At 39.1% G+C, this 21,152-nt stretch overlaps 1 protein-coding gene across 1 annotated transcript in view; it reads right to left on the bottom strand.

Moving 5' to 3' along the window:
- Window positions 1–21,152, bottom strand: part of LOC130284812 (uncharacterized) — a 34,568-nt gene that overhangs the window by 1,461 nt on the left and 11,955 nt on the right. Inside the window, exons 2-10 of the mRNA XM_056535601.1 lie at window positions 18,333–18,594; window positions 16,742–16,933; window positions 12,640–12,662; window positions 10,773–10,802; window positions 9,961–9,990; window positions 4,972–5,052; window positions 4,072–4,149; window positions 3,911–3,994; window positions 848–916 (exon numbers count right to left, since the gene is read on the bottom strand). Of these exons, the coding sequence (XP_056391576.1) occupies window positions 848–916; window positions 3,911–3,994; window positions 4,072–4,149; window positions 4,972–5,052; window positions 9,961–9,990; window positions 10,773–10,802; window positions 12,640–12,662; window positions 16,742–16,933; window positions 18,333–18,585 (840 nt within the window). The 5' untranslated portion in view covers window positions 18,586–18,594. The remainder of the gene's footprint in view (window positions 1–847; window positions 917–3,910; window positions 3,995–4,071; window positions 4,150–4,971; window positions 5,053–9,960; window positions 9,991–10,772; window positions 10,803–12,639; window positions 12,663–16,741; window positions 16,934–18,332; window positions 18,595–21,152) is intronic.

Genomic DNA, 21,152 nt, shown 5'->3' with positions numbered 1-21,152 from the left:
TACAGGATGACTACAGGATGATTACATGATGACTACATGATGACTACAGGATGGCTACATGATGACTACAGGATGGCTACAGGATGGCTACAGGATGGCTACATGATGACTACAGGATGGCTACAGGATGACTACATGATGACTACAGGATGACTACAGGATGACTACATGATGACTACATGATGACTACAGGATGACTACAGGATGACTACAGGATGGCTACAGGATGGCTACATGATGACTACAGGATGGCTACAGGATGACTACATGATGACTACAGGATGACTACAGGATGGCTACAGGATGGCTACATGATGACTACAGGATGACTACAGGATGACTACATGATGACTACAGGATGACTACAGGATGACTACAGGATGATTACATGATGACTACATGATGACTGCGAATAAATGGATGAATGGTCGGCACTGCGGCTTCTTCTCAGTCCCGGTGCACATGGAGTGTAATATCACAAGTAAAGGAATTCCCAACACACGGTAGTGTTTTTCTCTGCTTTATTGTACTTTCAGCTTGGCATTACTGCACACGTTATGGCTCCTCCTGAGCCTTTCTCAACAGCTGTTGAGAAAGGCTCAGGTGGAGCCGTAACGTGTGCAGTAACGCCAAGCTGAAAGCACAATAAAGCAGAGAATAAACACTACCATGTGCCGGGAATTCCTTTACTACATGATGACTACATGATGACTTCAGGATGGATACATGATGACTACATGATGACTACATGATATGATGAAGAGCAGATCACTGTGCAGATTATATATATATATATATATATATATATATATATATATATATGTAGAACATAAATTAATTGACTCACTATAAATTTCTGACTTTCCGGCCAAGAATACATTACACAGGATGCAATCCACAGGACACTGACGGCAACCTGGAAATAACCAGAAGGTTAATTATGTTATGGATTCTCACCATAAGATCTAGCAGGACCAGCACTGTGGAGTCCGCCTTCTAATTCAAGGACGTGCAAATAATTATTCTGCAGTAAAAATCCATATATTTAACAGAAAAAGTTGCTGATGTGTTTTGACCACAAGTGTTGAGATCACAGACGACTTCATATCATTATAACACGGAAAGCCTACCATGCGACCGTCTCGTTGGACATAACCAATATTGGATAGATAAAGGCAGTATGATAGCATTACATCTATTATAAATACTGCTCTGAGAAAGATAACAAGATCACTGTGATATTCTCATTTTCTCTGGTTTTACTGTTTCTAAGGTTTCATGTGTTTGAGTAAAATGAGGAGTGTTTTATAACGTGTTTTATTCTATCAATTGCTGACAACTTTTCTCCCTAAATCCCAAATCTTCTCAGTTAGAAGATTTATGTGTTTTATAAATTTTGGCATGATCTGCACCAGGAGGTCACATTGATGCTCTTCACTAGGAGGTCACATTGATGCTCTCCACTAGGCGGTCACATTCATGCACTCCACCAGGCGGTCACATTCATGTTCTCCACCAGGGGGTCACGTTGATGCTCTCCACTAGGCTGTCACATTGATGCTCTCCACCAGGTGGTCACATTGATGCTCTCCACCAGGGGATTACAGTCATGCTCTCCACCAGGTGGTCATGTTCATGCTCTCCACCAGGTGGTCACGTTCATGCACTCCACTAGGTGATCACATTGATGCTCTTCTCCAGGTGGTCACATCGATGCTCTCCTTGAGGCTGTCACATTGATGCTCTCCACCAGGCGGTCACATTGATGTTCTTCACCAGGTGGTCACGTTCATGCCCTCCACTAGGTTATCACATTGCTGTTGGGTGATTTCCTGCCATTCCTTGGCTTTATTTGGTTGCATGTGACCATTCATCTTCCTCTTGATTAATGTCCAGAGGTTTTTGATGGGGTTCATGTCTAAAGATTTTGCTGGCCATGACAGGGTCTTGATCTGGTGGTCCTCTATCCACACTTGATTGACCTGGCTGTGTGACATAGAGCATTGACCTGCTGGAAAAGGCAGTTCCTGTGAAGCATGGGGGATAGGTTCCAAGCTATGTCATGATACTATTCTAACATGAATTGGTTGTAGCAACAATAGACTACACCATAATGTTGGGGAAATGTAGTATAAAGTGACACCCCACAGATTTACAGTGTAGGACAGCTCTGCCAAGCCTGGTAAAAGTAGGGTTTAATGGTTGGAAAGTGTCAAAATGTATCTCTTATCTCCATGAAAGATGGATGATGCCACTTTATACATTAGAAAAAGACATGAAACACTAATGAATTTGTAAATGGCCATAAGTTTGAAGAAATTAAAATATAGTCAGATGATGTCACTAGATGTTTATTTGCATCTATGCAAACCCAGTATACATCAATTGAAGAGTCTAACCGATGGGGTGTGTTCTGACTGATAAGATTTCTGTCAAAAAACGTGTAAATACACAAAGGAGACTCCAGTAGGACATTAGAATCTAAATCTCACATGACCTTGGTAAGATACAAATGACTTCTCATTTGCTTAAAACCTATTTGGAACATGTGGATGAAATTCTCATGCCTTCACATGGTGCATATAGCACCATGCCTTCACATGGCGCATATAGCATAGTCTATTGATAAAGCTATAACCATCTAATTGATATAAACAATATTCCCACAAATTATCTTACTTCAAAATTTCCCTCTAAATTTAGAGTACAGTAGATCATATATCTTATACTGTGTCTTTAAAAGTTCTCACTCAAAGTTATCTGTAGTTAGTTAGAAGTGGGCAGAGTGTTCACATATCACTTCCATTTTATATATGTATAAATTAGATGTTGCCCATTTCTAATATAATTTAAGGTGAGGCTCTCTCTTCCAGAGTAATATACCTATTATATGTAGGACATCTGAACTAACCTTGTAACTGATGTTTTTTGTGACATGGTTATTAACTTCTGTTATTTGTAATTTTACTGTGTGTAGTTAATTTACGTAAACTTATAATGCTTTATTAATAATCTTTATATAATCCTATCTAATTTACATGCACATATATTATATAAAATATTTATACAGAAATCTACCCATGAACCCAATTTTTTCCTTGAACAATTTGCAGGAGCTTGTCAAGGATATGGGGTTAGGATATATGGAAGCTATACACCTCACCTGAGGGTATGTTTTTTCACCGCAAAAACAGCCAAATTATGTTATTTAATGTGTGAGCACAGCACCTCATAGCAATATAAAAATAAAAAATAAATCACTTTGAATGAAAAATCCATCAAAACATAATGCAAAGGGCACACAATGTGATCCCAACTCAGATATGAGTCTAATCAGTTCACCTGGGTGAACTCCAGCTCCAGCTGCTGAGTTAAATGACTTGATGCGGTGATGAGACTCCAACCCTTCTCTCTCTGCAAAGCCAGAGGATTAATGGGAAATGTAGACGGCATTAGGAAATTAAAATGCAATTGATATTGCTAAAAAAAAAAAACATGCCTGCAACATCAGCTAAAACTGGTTAGCACAAGGCATACACAAGAACCTCTACATTATCCCCTTGTAGCATATGCTGCCCTATATAATAAAAAAAATCCCAGAGTGCTTTCTTATTGATGAACCTGAGTTATACGCTGAACTAGTAATTTCTGCGCTTATGGGAATAATCCAGTTTTTGAACAGGTGCATTTTATGGTCATTTTGGATGTCCCCGTATATCAGGGGGGTGAGGGTGACTTCCAAACATTATTTTAATCTGTGTTATAATGATATTAAGTTTACACCTGGCAGGTACTTTTCCTGCTCGATATGTGCATTGTCAATATCAAGGTTTATTATATTATTAAAATCCAGACTGCATTGACTCAGCCATTATAGTAAGAATTCCTAAACTATACAACCATTACTCACATTGTAGGCGCTGGGTCTATGGTAAGTCTCATAGATGGTCATTAAAGTGATGGCACAGGACAAGGCGAATCGTTGCTGTAGAGCCTGCCACACAACAAAAGGTTACAGAGGTGCAATATCATATCTTCATGACTATTATGGCACATTCACTACATACTCACCAGCGGTAACACAGGTTTAGATACATGAGTATAGAACATCCTCCCAGTCACTAACGCCCAGAGCACAGAGATGAGACCCTGCGGAGAGAAGGAACCAGGACTCTGGTCACATATATAGACCTCAGTGCCAGGATACAAGGAAGAACAATCATACAGTGTCCTACAAATGTCCCCACTCATGTTCTGCACTTGACTACATGATGACTACAGGACGATTACTTAATGACTACATGATGACTACATGATGACTACAGGATTATTACATGATGACTACAGGATGACTACATGATGACTACAGGATGACTACAGGATGACTACAGGATGACTACAGGATGATTACATGATGACTACAGGATGACTACATGATGACTACAGGATGATTACATGATGACTACAGGATGAGTACATGATAAGTACAGGATGACTACAGGATGACTACATGATGACTACTGGATGACTACTGGATGACTACAGGATGACTACAGGATGACTACAGGATGACTACAGGATGACTATAGGATGACCACATGATGACTACAGGATGACTACAGGATGACTACATGATGACTACTGGATGACTACTGGATGACTACAGGATGACTACAGGATGACTACAGGATGACTACAGGATGACTATAGGATGACCACATGATGACTACAGGATGACTACAGGATGACTACATGATGACAACATGATGACTACAGGATGACTACATGATGACTACAGGATGACTACAGGATGACTACATGATGACTACAGGATGGCTACATGATGACTACAGGATGACTACATGATGACTACAGGATGACTACAGGATGACTACATGATGACTTTATGATCATATGATTCCTCTCTCTGTAGGTTGAAATGAATTATAAAACAAAAAACAAGAAACTTACATTTCCGTAGGTTGGGGAATAATATGTGTTCCAAAATACAAAGCAAGACAAAAGTGATATCACAATCCTCTTCATATTTCCCTAAAACAGATAATTGTTACCAATTATAATGAGGTCAACTACAAGGGTAACGAGATATTCAGTATATACAGGATATTCAGTATATACAGGATATTCAGTGTATACAGGATAAGCAGTGTATACAGGCTATTCAGTCTATACAGGATATTCAGTATATACAGGATATTCAGTATATACAGGATAATCAATATATACAGGATATTCAGTATATACAGGGTAATCAATATATACAAGATATTCAGTGTATACAGGATATTCAGTATATACAGGATATTCAGTGTATACAGGATATTCAGTATATACAGGACATTCAGTGTATACAGGATATTCAGTATATACAGGACATTCAGTGTTTACAGGATATTCAGTATATACAGGATATTAAGTATATACAGGGTAATCAGTATATACAGGATATTTAGTGTATACAGGATATTTAATATATATAGGGTATTCAGTATATACAGGATATTAAGTATATACAGGGTAATCAGTATATACAGGATATTCAGTGTCTGCAGGATATTCAGTATATACAGGATATTCAGTGTATACAGGATATTCAGTATATACAAGATATTCAGTGTATTCAGGCTGTACAAGCAGATCACCAATAACACTAATCAATGCTATGCTATGGCTAATCACTATACAGTATAAGCAATAGACTGATTGCTTATAATAGTCCCTTATTAGGACTTAATAACTGTAAATAAGAAAATGTGTTTTTAGAAATATAAATAAGCCCCACCCCTAATAAAAATTCAAACCATCACCATTTCCAATTTTCTCAATAATATTCATTTATATATTTATGACATTTTCAAAAAGCGATCAAAAGGTCCATCTTAATTAAAATGGAACCAATATAAACTAAAAATCATGGATTGGTATACAAAAAATAAATAAATATATATCTATAAATAAATAAATATATACTGTATATGAAAAATTATAGGAGTCAGAATAAGGAAATTTTAGGCATACTTCAGTTTAAAGGAGTTATTTACTAACGTGTTCCCGCAGGTTTTTTTTTCCATCTGACTTTGTGCCTAAAAAATCCAAGAAACCCGACCAACACTTTTCTCAGAAAACCTGAAAAACGGGCGTATCCACCATGGGAAAGGGGCGTGTTCTAGACAAAAGGGGCGGGTTACTGACATATTTATATTCTACCAACACAGATTGACTCGGCACTGCTGTGATTCATGTTACCATCAGACGCACATGCCGGATCCGGGACCACACCTTCCTGCTATGCTAGGTTGTGCTCACTGTTCAAAACTGACAGTCCATAGATATTATTCAAAAGTATAGGAAAACAGGGCACTGACTAAATACTTTTTTGCCTCCTGTAAATGTTACCTGTATAAGACTTATGGCTCTTAGAGGGTAGGGAGAAAAAAAATAAAATAAAAAAAAGAACAATAAGTGCATCCTCTAAGGGGTTAATGGGCATCTATAGAGTGATTCTGGTATTGGAGAAGGTCATTAAGGAGAATTTCTTCCAAAGGAGACGTGAGGGAAGTGACCCCTCCCAGTACAGGTAACATTCATACACAGCAATGGCAGTTATGGAAGACGTCTCACCAGCCAATGGCAGGAAGAGATTCCGTCTTACACCGGTTTTAGGCCAGAACTGACTTGGCCCATGTGGATTCCATCTCCTCTTATCTGCATTGTTGGAGTCAATCGTTTTTCTATTTCTACCTGTTAGTTAAAACCAGAGGGCAATGGTGATAATGATGGTGATAATAATGATTGTGATAATAATGATGGTGATAATAATGATAGTGATAATGATTGTGATAATAATGATGGTGATAATAATGATGGTGATAATAATGATGGTGGTAATGATGATGGTGATAATGATGATGATAATGATGGTGATAATAATGATGGTGATGGTGATAATGATGGTGATAATAATGATTGTGATAATTATGATGGTGATAATAATGATAGTGATAATGATTGTGATAATAATGATGGTGATAAAAATGATGGTGATAATAATGATGGTGATAATGATGATGGTGATAATAATGATGGTGATAATAATGATGGTGATAATAACGATGGTGATAATGATGATGGTGATAATGATGATGATAATGATGGTGATAATAAGGATGGTGATAATGATGGTGATGGTGATAATGATGGTGATAATGATGGTGATAATGATAGTCATAATGATGGTGATAATGATGGTGATAATGATGGTGATAATGATAGTGATAATGATGGTGTTAATGATGGTGATAATGATGGTGATTGTGATAATGATGATAATCATGGTGATAATGATAATCATGGTGATAATGATGGTGATAATAATGATGGTGATAATAATGATGGTGATAATAATGATGGTTATAATAATGATGGTGATAATGATGGTGATAGTGATGGTCATGATAATGATGGTGATAATGATGATGGTGATAATGATGGTGATAATAATGATGGTGATAATGACGGTGATAATGATGGTGATAATAATGATGCTGATAATGATGATGGTGATAATGATGGTGATAAGAAAGATGGTGATAATGATGGTGATAATAATGATGGTGATAATGATAATGATAGTGATGGTCATAATAATGATGGTGATAATTATCATAGTGATAATGATGGGGATAATAATGATGGTGATAATAATGGGGATAATGATGGTGATAATGATGGTGATAGTGATGGCGATGGTGATAATGATGGTGATGGTGATAATGATAATGATGGTGATAATGATGGCGATGGTGATAATGATGGTGATAGTGATAATGATGGTGATAATGATGGTGATAATGATGATAATGATAGTGATAATGATGGTGATGGTGATAATGATAGTGATAATGATGGTGATAATGATGGTGATAGAGATGGTGATGGTGATAAAGATAGTGATAATGATGGTGATAATGATGGTGATAATGATGGCGATAATGATGGTGATTGTGATAATGATGATAATCATGGTGATAATGATGGTGATAATAATGATGGTGATAATAATGATGGTGATAATAATGATGGTGATAATGATGGTGATAATAATGATGGTGATAATGATGGTGATAATGATGGTGATAATAATGATGCTGATAATGATGATGGTGATAATGATGGTGATAAGAAAGATGGTGATAATGATGGTGATAATAATGATGGTGATAATAATAATGGTGATAATGATAATGATAGTGATGGTCATAATAATGATGGTGATAATGATCATAGTGATAATGATGGGGATAATAATGATGGTGATAATGATGGGGATAATGATGGTGATAATGATGGTGATAGTGATGGCGATGGTGATAATGATGGCGATGGTGATAATGATAATGATGGTGATAATGATGGCGATGGTGATAATGATGGTGATAGTGATAATGATGGTGATAATGATGATAATGATGGTGATAATGATGGTGATGGTGATAATGACAGTGATAATGATGGTGATAATGATGATAATGATAGTGATAATGATGGTGATGGTGATAATGATAGTGATAATGATGGTGATAATGATGGTGATAGAGATGGTGATGGTGATAAAGATAGTGATAATGATGGTGATAATGATGGCGATAATGATGGTGATAATAATGATGGTGATAATGATGGTGATAATAATGATGGTGATAATAATGATGGTGATAATAATGATGGTGATAATGATGGTGATAATGATGATAATGATAGTGATAATGATGGTGATGGTGATAATGATAGTGATAATGATGGTGATAATGATGGTGATAGAGATGGTGATGGTGATAAAGATAGTGATAATGATGGTGATAATGATGGCGATAATGATGGTGATTGTGATAATGATGATAATCATGGTGATAATGATGGTGATAATAATGATGGTGATAATGATGGTGATAATAATGATGGTTATAATAATGATGGTGATAATGATGATGGTGATAATGATGATGGTGATAATGATGGTGATAATAATGATGGTGATAATGATGGTGATAATGATGGTGATAGTGATGGTCATAATAATGATGGTGATAATGATGGTGATAATGATAATGGTGATAATGATGGTGATAATGATGATGGTGATAATGATGGTGATAATAATGATGGTGATAATGATGATGGTGATAATGATGGTGGTGACAATGATGATGGTGATAATGATGGTGATAATAATGATGGTGATAATGATGATGGTGATAATGATGGTGGGGATAATGATGATTGTGATAATGATGGTGATAATAATGATGGTGATAATAATGATGGTGATAATGATGGTGATAATAATGATGGTGATAATGATGGTGGTGACAATGATGATGGTGATAATGATGGTGATAATAATGATGGTGATAATGATGATGGTGATAATGATGGTGGGGATAATGATGATTGTGATAATGATGGTGATAATAATGATGGTGATAATAATGATGGTGATAATGATCATAGTGATAATGATGGGGATAATAATGATGGTGATAATGATGGTGATAATGATGGCGATGGTGATAATGATGGTGATAATGATGATAATGATGGTGATAATGATGATAATGATGGTGATAATGATGATAATGATGGTGATAATGATGGTGATAATGATGGTGATAATGATGATGGTGATAATGATGGTGATAATAATGGTGATAATGATGGTGGTGGCCAAGTCACTGGGACCTGCTGGATCATGGCTGCAGATACAATGTAAGTGATATGGAGGTACTCTGTTTCCACTAACACCATATGGGTGAACCACAACCTCCAGCATGTCCAGCACTCCACGTATGTGTACATTATGTGACAATATGGCTGTGTGATTGATGTAGAAATCAAGAAAAAGGAACCAAAGAAAGAGAGTAAAGGACATATGTGCGGTACCTTCTGTGGACGCCTGGTGTCATCCGGGCCCTGTGGTTCATAGAGAGGAGAAGGACTTATTACATCACCATATAGACAATAACATTACATCATTTCTTCATAATAACTCACAGAAGAAAGACATTTAAAGGGGTACTCCACTGTCCCAGTGATCTAAATATTTTTTCTGAATGCTGGGTGCGGGCTGCGGGGTCATGACGTTGTGGCCACGCCCCTCATAGCATCAGGCCCTGATCCCTCAAGCTAAAGTCTATAGACTTGCATTGAGGGGGTGTGGTGTGACGTCACTAGCGGCGTGGCCGCAACGTAACGACACCCACAGCCCGCACCCAGTGTTCGAACACTGGGGCAGTGGAGTACCCCTTTAAGAAGAAAGAGCAGGGAAGAGTCTGTGTGCTCACGTGTAGGTGGGTGACCGGGTGACCAGAAGACTCAGCTCCACTATGACTGGACATGGCCACAACTTTCTATCCCAGTTACTGGCAACAAACAAAGGCAACAAACTTCTGCTCTAATAAAGTAAATATTATACAGATGTAACCGTATATATGAGAGAAGGCTGAACCGGCAAAGGTCATCGGTATCATTTCATGGGTATGGTGGCCTCCTGGTTGGGTGCAGGATGGTGGATTTCAATTTACCAGATTCATTTGTTCTCAGGTAGATAATTTAATATGTAACAATATAATATAATATGAAATGTATTATGCAATATCCATGAATTAGTCTTAACAGGTAACACAGAATTAACACATTACAACGTCTCATGATTGGTTATTGGTGGAGACTCTACAGTATATTGAGACACTCACCTGCTCGGGGACATATACAGGGGTGGGATTCTGGAACAATGGAAATATTTTTAATGCATCTATTATAACAAAAATACCCCTCCCCACCTTTTCTTTTTTTCTCTATAACTGTGCTAGCACCATCCATGTCACAGGCAACTATGGATGGGGGAGCTGATTCCCTTTATCTGCATAAAAGAGCCATGGATCAAAACTCAAGGGTAAATTGTATGTGGTTGCTGAACAGTATTGTGATCCTCTGGGTGGAGTTATGGATGCTGAGGAGAAGGATCATCTGCAGCTTCATCTCCCTCCTTCTATCTATAGTGATCCTCTGGGTGGAGTTATGGTGACTGAGGAGAAGGATCATCTGCAGCTTCATCTCCCTCCTTATATCTATAGTGATCCTCTGGGTGGAGTTATGGTGACTGAGGAGAAGGATCATCTGCAGCTTCATCTCCCTCCTTATATCTATAGTGATCCTCTGTGTGAAGTTATGATGACTGAGGAGAAGGATCAGCTGCAGCTTCATCCCCCTCCTTCTATCTATAGTGATCCTCTGGGTGGAGTTATATTGACTGAGGAGAAGGATCATCTGCAGCTTCATCCCCCTTCTTCTATCTATAGTGATCCTCTGGGTGGAGTTACGATGACTGAGGAGAAGGATCAGCTGCAGCTTCATCCCCCTCCTTCTATCTATAGTGATCCTCTGGGTGGAGTTATGATGACTGAGGAGAAGGATCAGCTGCAGCTTCATCCCCATCCTTTTATCTATAGTGATCCTCTGGGTGGAGTTATGATGACTGAGGAGGAGGATCATCTGCAGCTTCATCCCCCTCCTTTTATCTATAGTGATCCTCTGGGTGGAGTTATGGTGACTGAGGAGGAGGATCAGCTGCAGCTTCATTCCCCTCCTTCTATCTATAGTGATCCTCTGGGTGGAGTTATGGTGACTGAGGAGAAGGATCATCTGCAGCTTCATCCCCCTCCTTCTATCTATAGTGATCCTCTGGGTGGAGTTATATTGACTGAGGAGAAGGATCATCTGCAGCTTCATCCCCGTCCTTTTATCTATAGTGATCCTCTGGGTGGAGTTATGATGACTGAGGAGGAGGATCATCTGCAGCTTCATCCCCCTCCTTTTATCTATAGTGATCCTCTGGGTGGAGTTATGGTGACTGAGGAGGAGGATCAGCTGCAGCTTCATTCCCCTCCTTCTATCTATAGTGATCCTCTGGGTGGAGTTATGGTGACTGAGGAGAAGGATCATCTGCAGCTTCATCCCCCTCCTTCTATCTATAGTGATCCTCTGGGTGGAGTTATGGTGACTGAGGAGGAGGATCATCTGCAGCTTCATCCCCCTCCTTTTATCTATAGTGATCCTCTGGGTGGAGTTATGGTGACTGAGGAGAAGGATCATCTGCAGCTTCATCCCCCTCCTTCTATCTATAGTGATCCTCTGGGTGGAGTTATGGTGACTGAGGAGGAGGAGGGGGATGAAAGAAATGTAACAATGAGTCTAGATGTTCTGTCTCAGCCCAGATACAGAATAACCAATAGAAATAATAATATAGGAAGTCATTATCCTGCTCCTCCCCCTTGGTGATCCAGGTGCTGGCCTCCATGTACCCCCCCTGGATCGGCATTATATTGGTCAGGACACATCACATGACAGGAAGCCGGTTACCCATAATAGTGCACTATTGGTGAACATTCAGGAGATGGGATATCCTCTGTGTCCTCACCACCACACATAGAGACACCTGGGGCAGTCAGTGTATGATGGGTGGGGGTGGGGGGTCATGGGGCTGAAAACAGAAGTGGGGGCCACAGAGATCAAAAAGAAGCTCTATGTCCAAAGTCTTGTGATCATGTGACCATCACTCACCTCAATGATTGTTGTTCTCACACCTGTAATTAGAGGAGATGCCATCATTACATATCACATGACCACTCTAAGGTAGAAGACCCAGTGACCCCAACATAATCCCCCGGGACACACCTAACATTATCATAGAGTATATGAATATATAGTCATATAATGACATGTGATCAAAACCCCACCCCTGTATGATATCAGTGATATAATATAATAGTAATATAATGATATGTGATCAAAACCCTGCCCCCTGTATGACATCACTGATATAATATAATAGTAATATAATAACATGTGATCACAGCCCCGCCCCTGTATGACATCACTGATATAATATAATAGTAATATAATAACATGTGATCACAGTCCCGCCCCCTGTATGACATCACTGATATAATATAATAGTAATATAATAACATGTGATCACAGTCCCGCCCCTGTATGACATCACTAATATAATATAACAGTAATATAATGACATGTGATCACAGTCCCGCCCCCTGTATGACATCACTGATGTAATATAATAGCAATATAATGACATGTGATCACAGCCCCGCCTCCTGTATGACATCACTGATATAATATAATAGTAATATAATGACATGTGATCATAGCCCCGCCCCCTGTATGACATCACTGATATAATATAATAGTAATATAATGACATGTGATCACAGCCCCGCCCCCTGTATGACATCACTGATATAATATAATAGTAATATAATGACATGTGATCACAGCCCCGCCCCAGTATGACATCACTGATATAATATGTGATGACATGTGATCACAGCCCTGCCCCCTGTATGACATCACTGATATAATATAATAGTAATATAATGACATGTGATCATAGCCCCGCCCCCTGTATGACATCACTGATATAATATGTAATGACATGTGATCACAGACCCGCCCCCTGTATGACATCAATGATTTAATATAATAATAATATAATGACATGTGATCACAGCCCCCGACCCTGTATGACCTCACTGATATAATATAATAGTGATAGAATAACATGTGATCACAGCCCCGCCCCCTGTATGACATCACTGATATAATATAATAGTAATATAATGACATGTGATCACAGCCCCACACCCTGTATGACATCACTGATATAATATAATAGTAATATAATGACATGTAATCACAGCCCCGCCTCCTGTATGACATCACTGATATAACATAATAGTAATATGATGACATGTGATCACAGCCCCGCCCTCTGTATGACATCACTGATATAATATAATAGTAATATAATGACATGTAATCACAGCCCCGCCTCCTGTATGACATCACTGATATAACATAATAGTAATATGATGACATGTGATCACAGCCCCGCCCCCTGTATGACATCACTGATATAATATAATAGTAATATAATGACATGTGGTCATAGACCCGCCCTCTGTATGACATCACTGATATAATATAATAGTAATATAATGACATGTGATCATAGCCCCACCCCCTGTATGACATCACTGATATAATATAATAGTAATATAATGACATGTGACCATAGCCCCGCCCCTGTATGACATCACTGATATAATATGTAATGACATGTGATCACAGTCCCGCCCCCTGTATGACATCACTCATATAATATAATAGTAACATAATGACATGTGATCACAGCCCCGCCTCCTGTATGACATCACTGATATAATATAATAGTAATATAATGACATGTGATCACAGCCCCGCCTCCTGTATGACATCACTGATATAATATAATAGTAATATAATGACATGTGATCACAGCCCCGCCTCCTGTATGACATCACTGATATAATATAATAGTAATATAATGACATGTGATCATAGCCCCGCCCCAGTATGATATCACTGATATAATATGTGATGACATGTGATCACAGCCCTGCCCCCTGTATGACATCACTGATATAATATAATAGTAATATAATGACATGAGATCATAGCCCCGCCCCCTGTATGACATCACTGATATAATATAATAGTAATATAATGACATGTGATCACAGCCCCGCCCCCTGTATGACATCACTGATATAATATAATAGTAATATAATGACATGTGATCACAGCCCCGCCCCAGTATGACATCACTGATATAATATGTGATGACATGTGATCACAGCCCCGCCCCCTGTATGACATCACTGATATAATATAATAGTAATATAATGACATGTGATCATAGCCCCGCTCCCTGTATGACATCACTGATATAATATGTAATGACATGTGATTACAGCCCCGCCCCCTGTATGACATCAATGATTTAATATAATAGTAATAAAATGACATGTGATCACAGCCCCCGCCCCTGTATGACATCACTGATGTAATATAATAGTAATATAATGACAAGTGATCACCGCCACGCCCCCTGTATGACATCACTGGTATAATATAATAGTAATATGATGACATGTGATCACAGCCCCGCCCCCTGTATGACATCACTGATATAATAGTAATATAATGACATTTGATCACAGCCCCGCCTCCTGTATGACATCACTGATATAATATAATAGTAATATAATGACATGTGATCACAGCCCCGCCCCCTGTATGACATCACTGATATAATAGTAATATAATGACATTTGATCACAGCCCCGCCCCCTGTATGACATCACTGATATAATAGTAATATAATGACATTTGATCACAGCCCCGCCCCCTGTATGACTTCACTGATATAATATAATATAATGACATGTGATCACAGCCCCGCTCACTGTATGACATCACTGATATAATATAATAGTAATATAATGACATGTGATCACAGTCCCACCCCCTGTATGACATGACTGATATAATATAATAGTAATATAATGACATGTGATCACAGTCCTACCCCCTGTATGACATAGCTGATAATATAATATAGTAATATAATGACATGTGATCACAGCCCTGCCCTCTGTATGACATCACTGATATAATATAATAGTAATATAATGACATGTGATCACAGCCCCGTCCCCTGTATGACATCACTGATATAATATAATAGTAATATAATGACATGTGATCACAGCCCCGCCTCCTGTATGACATCACTGATATAACATAATAGTAATATGATGACATGTGATCACAGCTCTGCCGCCTTTTATGACATCACTGATATAATATAATAGTAATATAATGACATGTGATCATAGCCCCGCCCCTGTATGACATCACTGATATAATATGTAATGACATTTGATCACAGCCCCGCCCCCTGTATGACATCACTGATATAATATAATAGCAATATAATGACATGTGATCACAGCCCCGCCCCTGTATGACCTCACTGATATAATGTAATATAATGACATGTGATCACAGCCCCGCCCCTGTATGACATCACTGATATAATATAATAGTAATATAATGACATGTGATCACAGCCCCGTCCCTATATGACATCACTGATATAATATAATAGTAATGTAATGACATGTGATCACAGTCCCACCCCCTGTATGACATCACTGATATAATATAATAGTAATATAATGACATGTGATCACAGCCCCGCGCCCTGTATGACATCACTGATATATAATAGTAATATAATGACATGTGATCACAGTCCCGCCCCCTGTATGACATCACCGATATAATATAATAGTAATATAATGACATGTGATCACAGCCCCGCCCTCTGTATGACATCACTGATATAATATAATAGTAATATAATGACATGTGATCACAGCCCCGCCCCCTGTATGACATCACTGATATAATATGTGATGACATGTGATCACAGCCCCGCCCCCTGTATGACATCCCTGATATAATATAATAGTAATATAATGACATGTGATCACAGCCCCGCCCTCTGTATGACATCACTGATATAATATAATAGTAATATAATGACATGTGATCACAGCCCCGCCCCCTGTATGACAACACTGATATAATATGTAATGACATGTGATCACAGCAGTGACAAGTATGACCAACCATTGTGTGACGCTATATTTCCATGATATGGAGGGGGGGGGGTCACATTGTATGTTGGGGTTCGGGGGTCGGGGTGGACTGGTCCTAAATGTAACACAACATATTAGTAAACGACCAAACAACCTACTTGTAGAAATGGTGCGGATGATCGCTTCTATTTTCCTTCTGAGAACCTCCCTGTTGGCCTTGTCGTTGGGTGTGAACAGGAAGATACCATTTGTATGTGTCCTCAGGGTGGGCTGATGATCCAGAATCCTCCTCCTCGCCTCATCACTGCTATCATCCAGGTCATCAATAACAGCGATCACTCGGTCTCTACCTGTAATATACAGAGATTATATATTATGGACCCCAATAATATGCGCTCAGTATCTGGCCTGGGGCAAAGAGTAAGAAGGAACGGTCTGAGACCACGTTCACACACAGTTTTTTTGGTCCTGTATTTTCCAACAAAAGTTTTTTTTTTTTTTTTTTTTTTTTTACTTTTGCTAAAAAATGTGAATCGGTAACGGTTGGGAATCAACACAATGTCCTGTACACATGTTGGTGAAAAATTAAAAGGGAATTACACTATACTTATTAACATGTACTCGTTTTTTTTCACCCTATTCGCCATTTTTTACAACAGTGGGCGTGGCTTACACTTTTTTTTTCACAATCCTGGTGATTTATAAAAAAAAAGTCTTTCCATTGAATTCTATTGAACTCAATAACTGGAAAAATGCCCATTGTTTGGCCATTTGTTATAGAGTTTAATTAAATTCAAAAAATTCTAATAAATTCCATGAGAGTGGTCCAGATCCCTAATCTTATATATATTTTACTGGACTGGGCATAAAATATAAGATTATTGGCAACCCAAAGATTTCTAGAAAAGGGGTCCAGAGTTTCAGCCCCAAAGACTTAGAAAGTAGCAGTAGCATGCAACCTCAACCGCAAACTGCTCTCTCCTGTGGTCGTGCAGTGGGAATGAATAAAGGACATGGTCCCCAATTCTAATGGTCGGTGGGGGTCCCAGGCTTTTAAGGGATCAGCCCTGATTGTCTGAGACGTTCTCCATCATGTATGTCAGTAAGATCTCCTGGTAAGACACTTGTAGGGTAGCTGACCTTACCCTTAAAGGGGTACTCCACCCCTAGACATCTTATTATGGAGGTCCCTCCACTGGGGAACCATGCGATCTCCCTGCTGCACCCAGCATTCTTTTAGAGCATTTGGGACAGCGTCGCTCCCTCTATGCAAGTCAATGGGAGGGGACATGACTTTCGTTGCGCCCCCTCCCATAGACTTGCATTGAGGGGGGCATGGCCGTAACGTCATGAGCGGGGTATGACCGTGAAGTTACAAGCCTCCGCCCGGCATCGTCAGTCATCCGGTATGGAGAAGAGGCAGGACTCCTGTGATCAGACATTTTATCCCATATTCTTTGGATAGGGAATAAGATGTCTAGGGGCAGAGTACCCCTTTAATTCGTAGTCTCAACCCAGACACTGCCAGATGGGTAGAAGAGCAAAATGGGATCAATCTTAATTGGTGAGAGCTCCTACAGAGGCTGATATATTTAACCCCATTTGAGAACCGCACTCTTGGTGTTCTTAATGGGTTAAGTGCAAGATGTGTCTTATTTGGGAGCCCCTCTTAGAAGCTGCTCAGCTTCTTGTACATCGGCCATTACAATGGATAAACCCTTTCAGCACTGACGATAACGTTGTTCTTACCGAGCGCCTCAGACATGGTTCTCACTTCCCTATCATACAAGGAGTCAGTTACGTCGGTGATGTTGACTCGTCCTCGGTTTCGGGAGTGGTAGAGTATTCCAAAGGAACGTCTATAGATCTCCTCACAAAATACACTGTAGTTTCTGTTGGTGATGACGAATGGAGACACCGACCACTTTCCCCTGAGGCCGTCCATTAACCACCGGTATTCATCCTCTCCAGACCTGGAGAATATCCCGATACTGCCCGCCATGATGTTCTGCTGGAAGAGTCACAAAAACAGAGAAGAAAAACATCAACGAGAGATCATCTACAACATCTACTGAGGATGATGATCTCTATAGACATGACTGGATGATGATCTCTATAGACATGACTGGATGATGATCTCTCTATATACATGACTGGATGATGATCTCTATAGACATGACTGGAAGATGATCTCTATAGACATGACTAGATGATGATCTCTATTATAGACATGACTGGATGATGATCTCTATAGACATGATTGGATGATGATCTCTATAGAAATGACTGGATGATCTCTATAGACATGACTGGATGATGATCTCTATAGACATGACTGGATGATGATCTCTCTATATACATGACTGGATGATGATCTCTATAGACATGACTGGAGGATGATCTCTATAGAAATGACTGGATGATCTCTATAGACATGACTGGATGATGATCTCTATAGACATGACTGGATGATGATCTCTCTATATACATGACTGGATGATGATCTCTATAGACATGACTGGAGGATGATCTCTCTATATATGTGACTGGAGGATGATCTCTCTATGTACATGACTGGATGATGATCTCTATAGACATGACTGGAAGATGATCTCTATAGACATGACTGGATGATGATCTCTATAGAAATCACTGGATGATGATCTCTATAGACATGACTGGATGATGATCTCTATAGAGATCATCATCCAGTCATGTCTATAGAGATCATCATCCAGTCATGTCTATAGAGATCATCATCCAGTCATGTCTATAGAGATCATCATCCAGTCATGTCTATAGAGATCATCATCCAGTCATGTCTATAGAGATCATCATCCAGTCATGTCTATAGAGATCATCATCCAGTCATGTCCATGGAAATCATCTTCCAGTCATGTCTATAGAGATCATCATCCAGTCATTTCTATAGAGATCATCATCCAGTAATGTCTGTAGACATCATCATCTAGTCATGTCTATAGAGATCATCATCCAGTCATGTCTATAGAGATCATCATCCAGTCATTTCTATAGACATGACTGGAAGATGATTTCTAAAGACATGACTGGATGATGATCTCTATAGACATGACTGGACGATGATCTCTATAGACATAACTGGATGATGATCTCTATAAACATGACTGGATGATGATCTCTATAAACATGACTGGATGATGATCTCTATAGACATGACTGGATGATGGTCTCTATAGACATGACTGGATGATAATCTCTATAGACATGACTGGATGATGATCTCTATAGATATGACAGAATGATGATCTCTATTGACATGACTGGATGATGATCTCTATAGACATGACTGGATGATGATCTCTATAGACATGACTAGATGATGATCTCTATTATAGACATGACTGGATGATGATCTCTATAGACATGATTGGATGATGATCTCTATAGACATGACTGGATGATGATCTCTATAGACATGACAGGATGATGGTCTCTATAGACATGACTGGACGATGATCTCTATAGACATGACTGGATGATGATCTCTATAAACATGACTGGATGATGATCTCTATAAACATGACTGGATGATGATCTCTATAGACATGACTGGATGATGGTCTCTATAGACATGACAGGATGATGATCTCTATAGACATGACTGGATGATGATCTCTATAGACATGACTGGATGATGATCTCTATAGACATGACTGGATGATGGTCTCTATAGACATGACTGGATGATGATCTCTATAGAAATGACTGGATGATGATCTCTATAGACATGACTGGATGATGATGATCTCTATAGACATGACTGGATGATGATGATCTCTATAGACATGACTGGATGATGATGATCTCTATAGACATGACTGGATGATGGTCTCTATAGACATGACTGGATGATGATCTCTATAGAAATGACTGGATGATGATCTCTATAGACATGACTGGATGATGATGATCTCTATAGACATGACTGGATGATGATGATCTCTATAGACATGACTGGATGATTATCTCTATTGATTTGTCTGTCATACCATGCATACCATGTGCAGAGGGTATTTCAGTGCATATTATTGTGCTTCAAGAAGCAAGAATCTAGTCACTTGTAAGACTCCTAGCCAATAGGTGCAGGAGATGTGCCAATACTATCCCCGTAGTCTGGGAGAAGAGGTGGATCTCAATCTCTCTTGAATGAGTTTTGGCCAGTGCACATGTTTTGTTCACTGGCTAAATATCCAACCTACAGTTATGTCACCTTGTCACTAGTCCTGTCCTTAATAAGGTAAAGCCTGAGCCTAGCCCAAGTCCCGCTGCAAGGATTGTTCAACTCTTTAGCATCCTGTTCCAATAGGGGTCAACGAGAAATAGGCTTTAGCACCTGATCAAGTTTGACATGCTGCGCTCTAGCCAATCAGGAGCTGCAGGGGCGTGGCCAATCGTCTCTGGTCTTAGTGACCACGCCCTCCTGAATTGGTCTGTATCGGGCTGCAGTCTGTGTTTAGTTATAAAAAATGATTGTTCATTATGGTCCTTAAAGGGGTATTCCAGAGAAATATTTTAAGTTTAAGCTAT

The sequence above is a fragment of the Hyla sarda genome, chromosome 8 (assembly GCF_029499605.1).
Source record: "Hyla sarda isolate aHylSar1 chromosome 8, aHylSar1.hap1, whole genome shotgun sequence".
In the NCBI taxonomy this organism is placed as follows: domain Eukaryota; kingdom Metazoa; phylum Chordata; class Amphibia; order Anura; family Hylidae; genus Hyla; species Hyla sarda.
The sequence above is the reverse complement of the archived record's forward strand: the minus strand, read 5'-3'. Positions and strand labels throughout refer to the sequence as shown.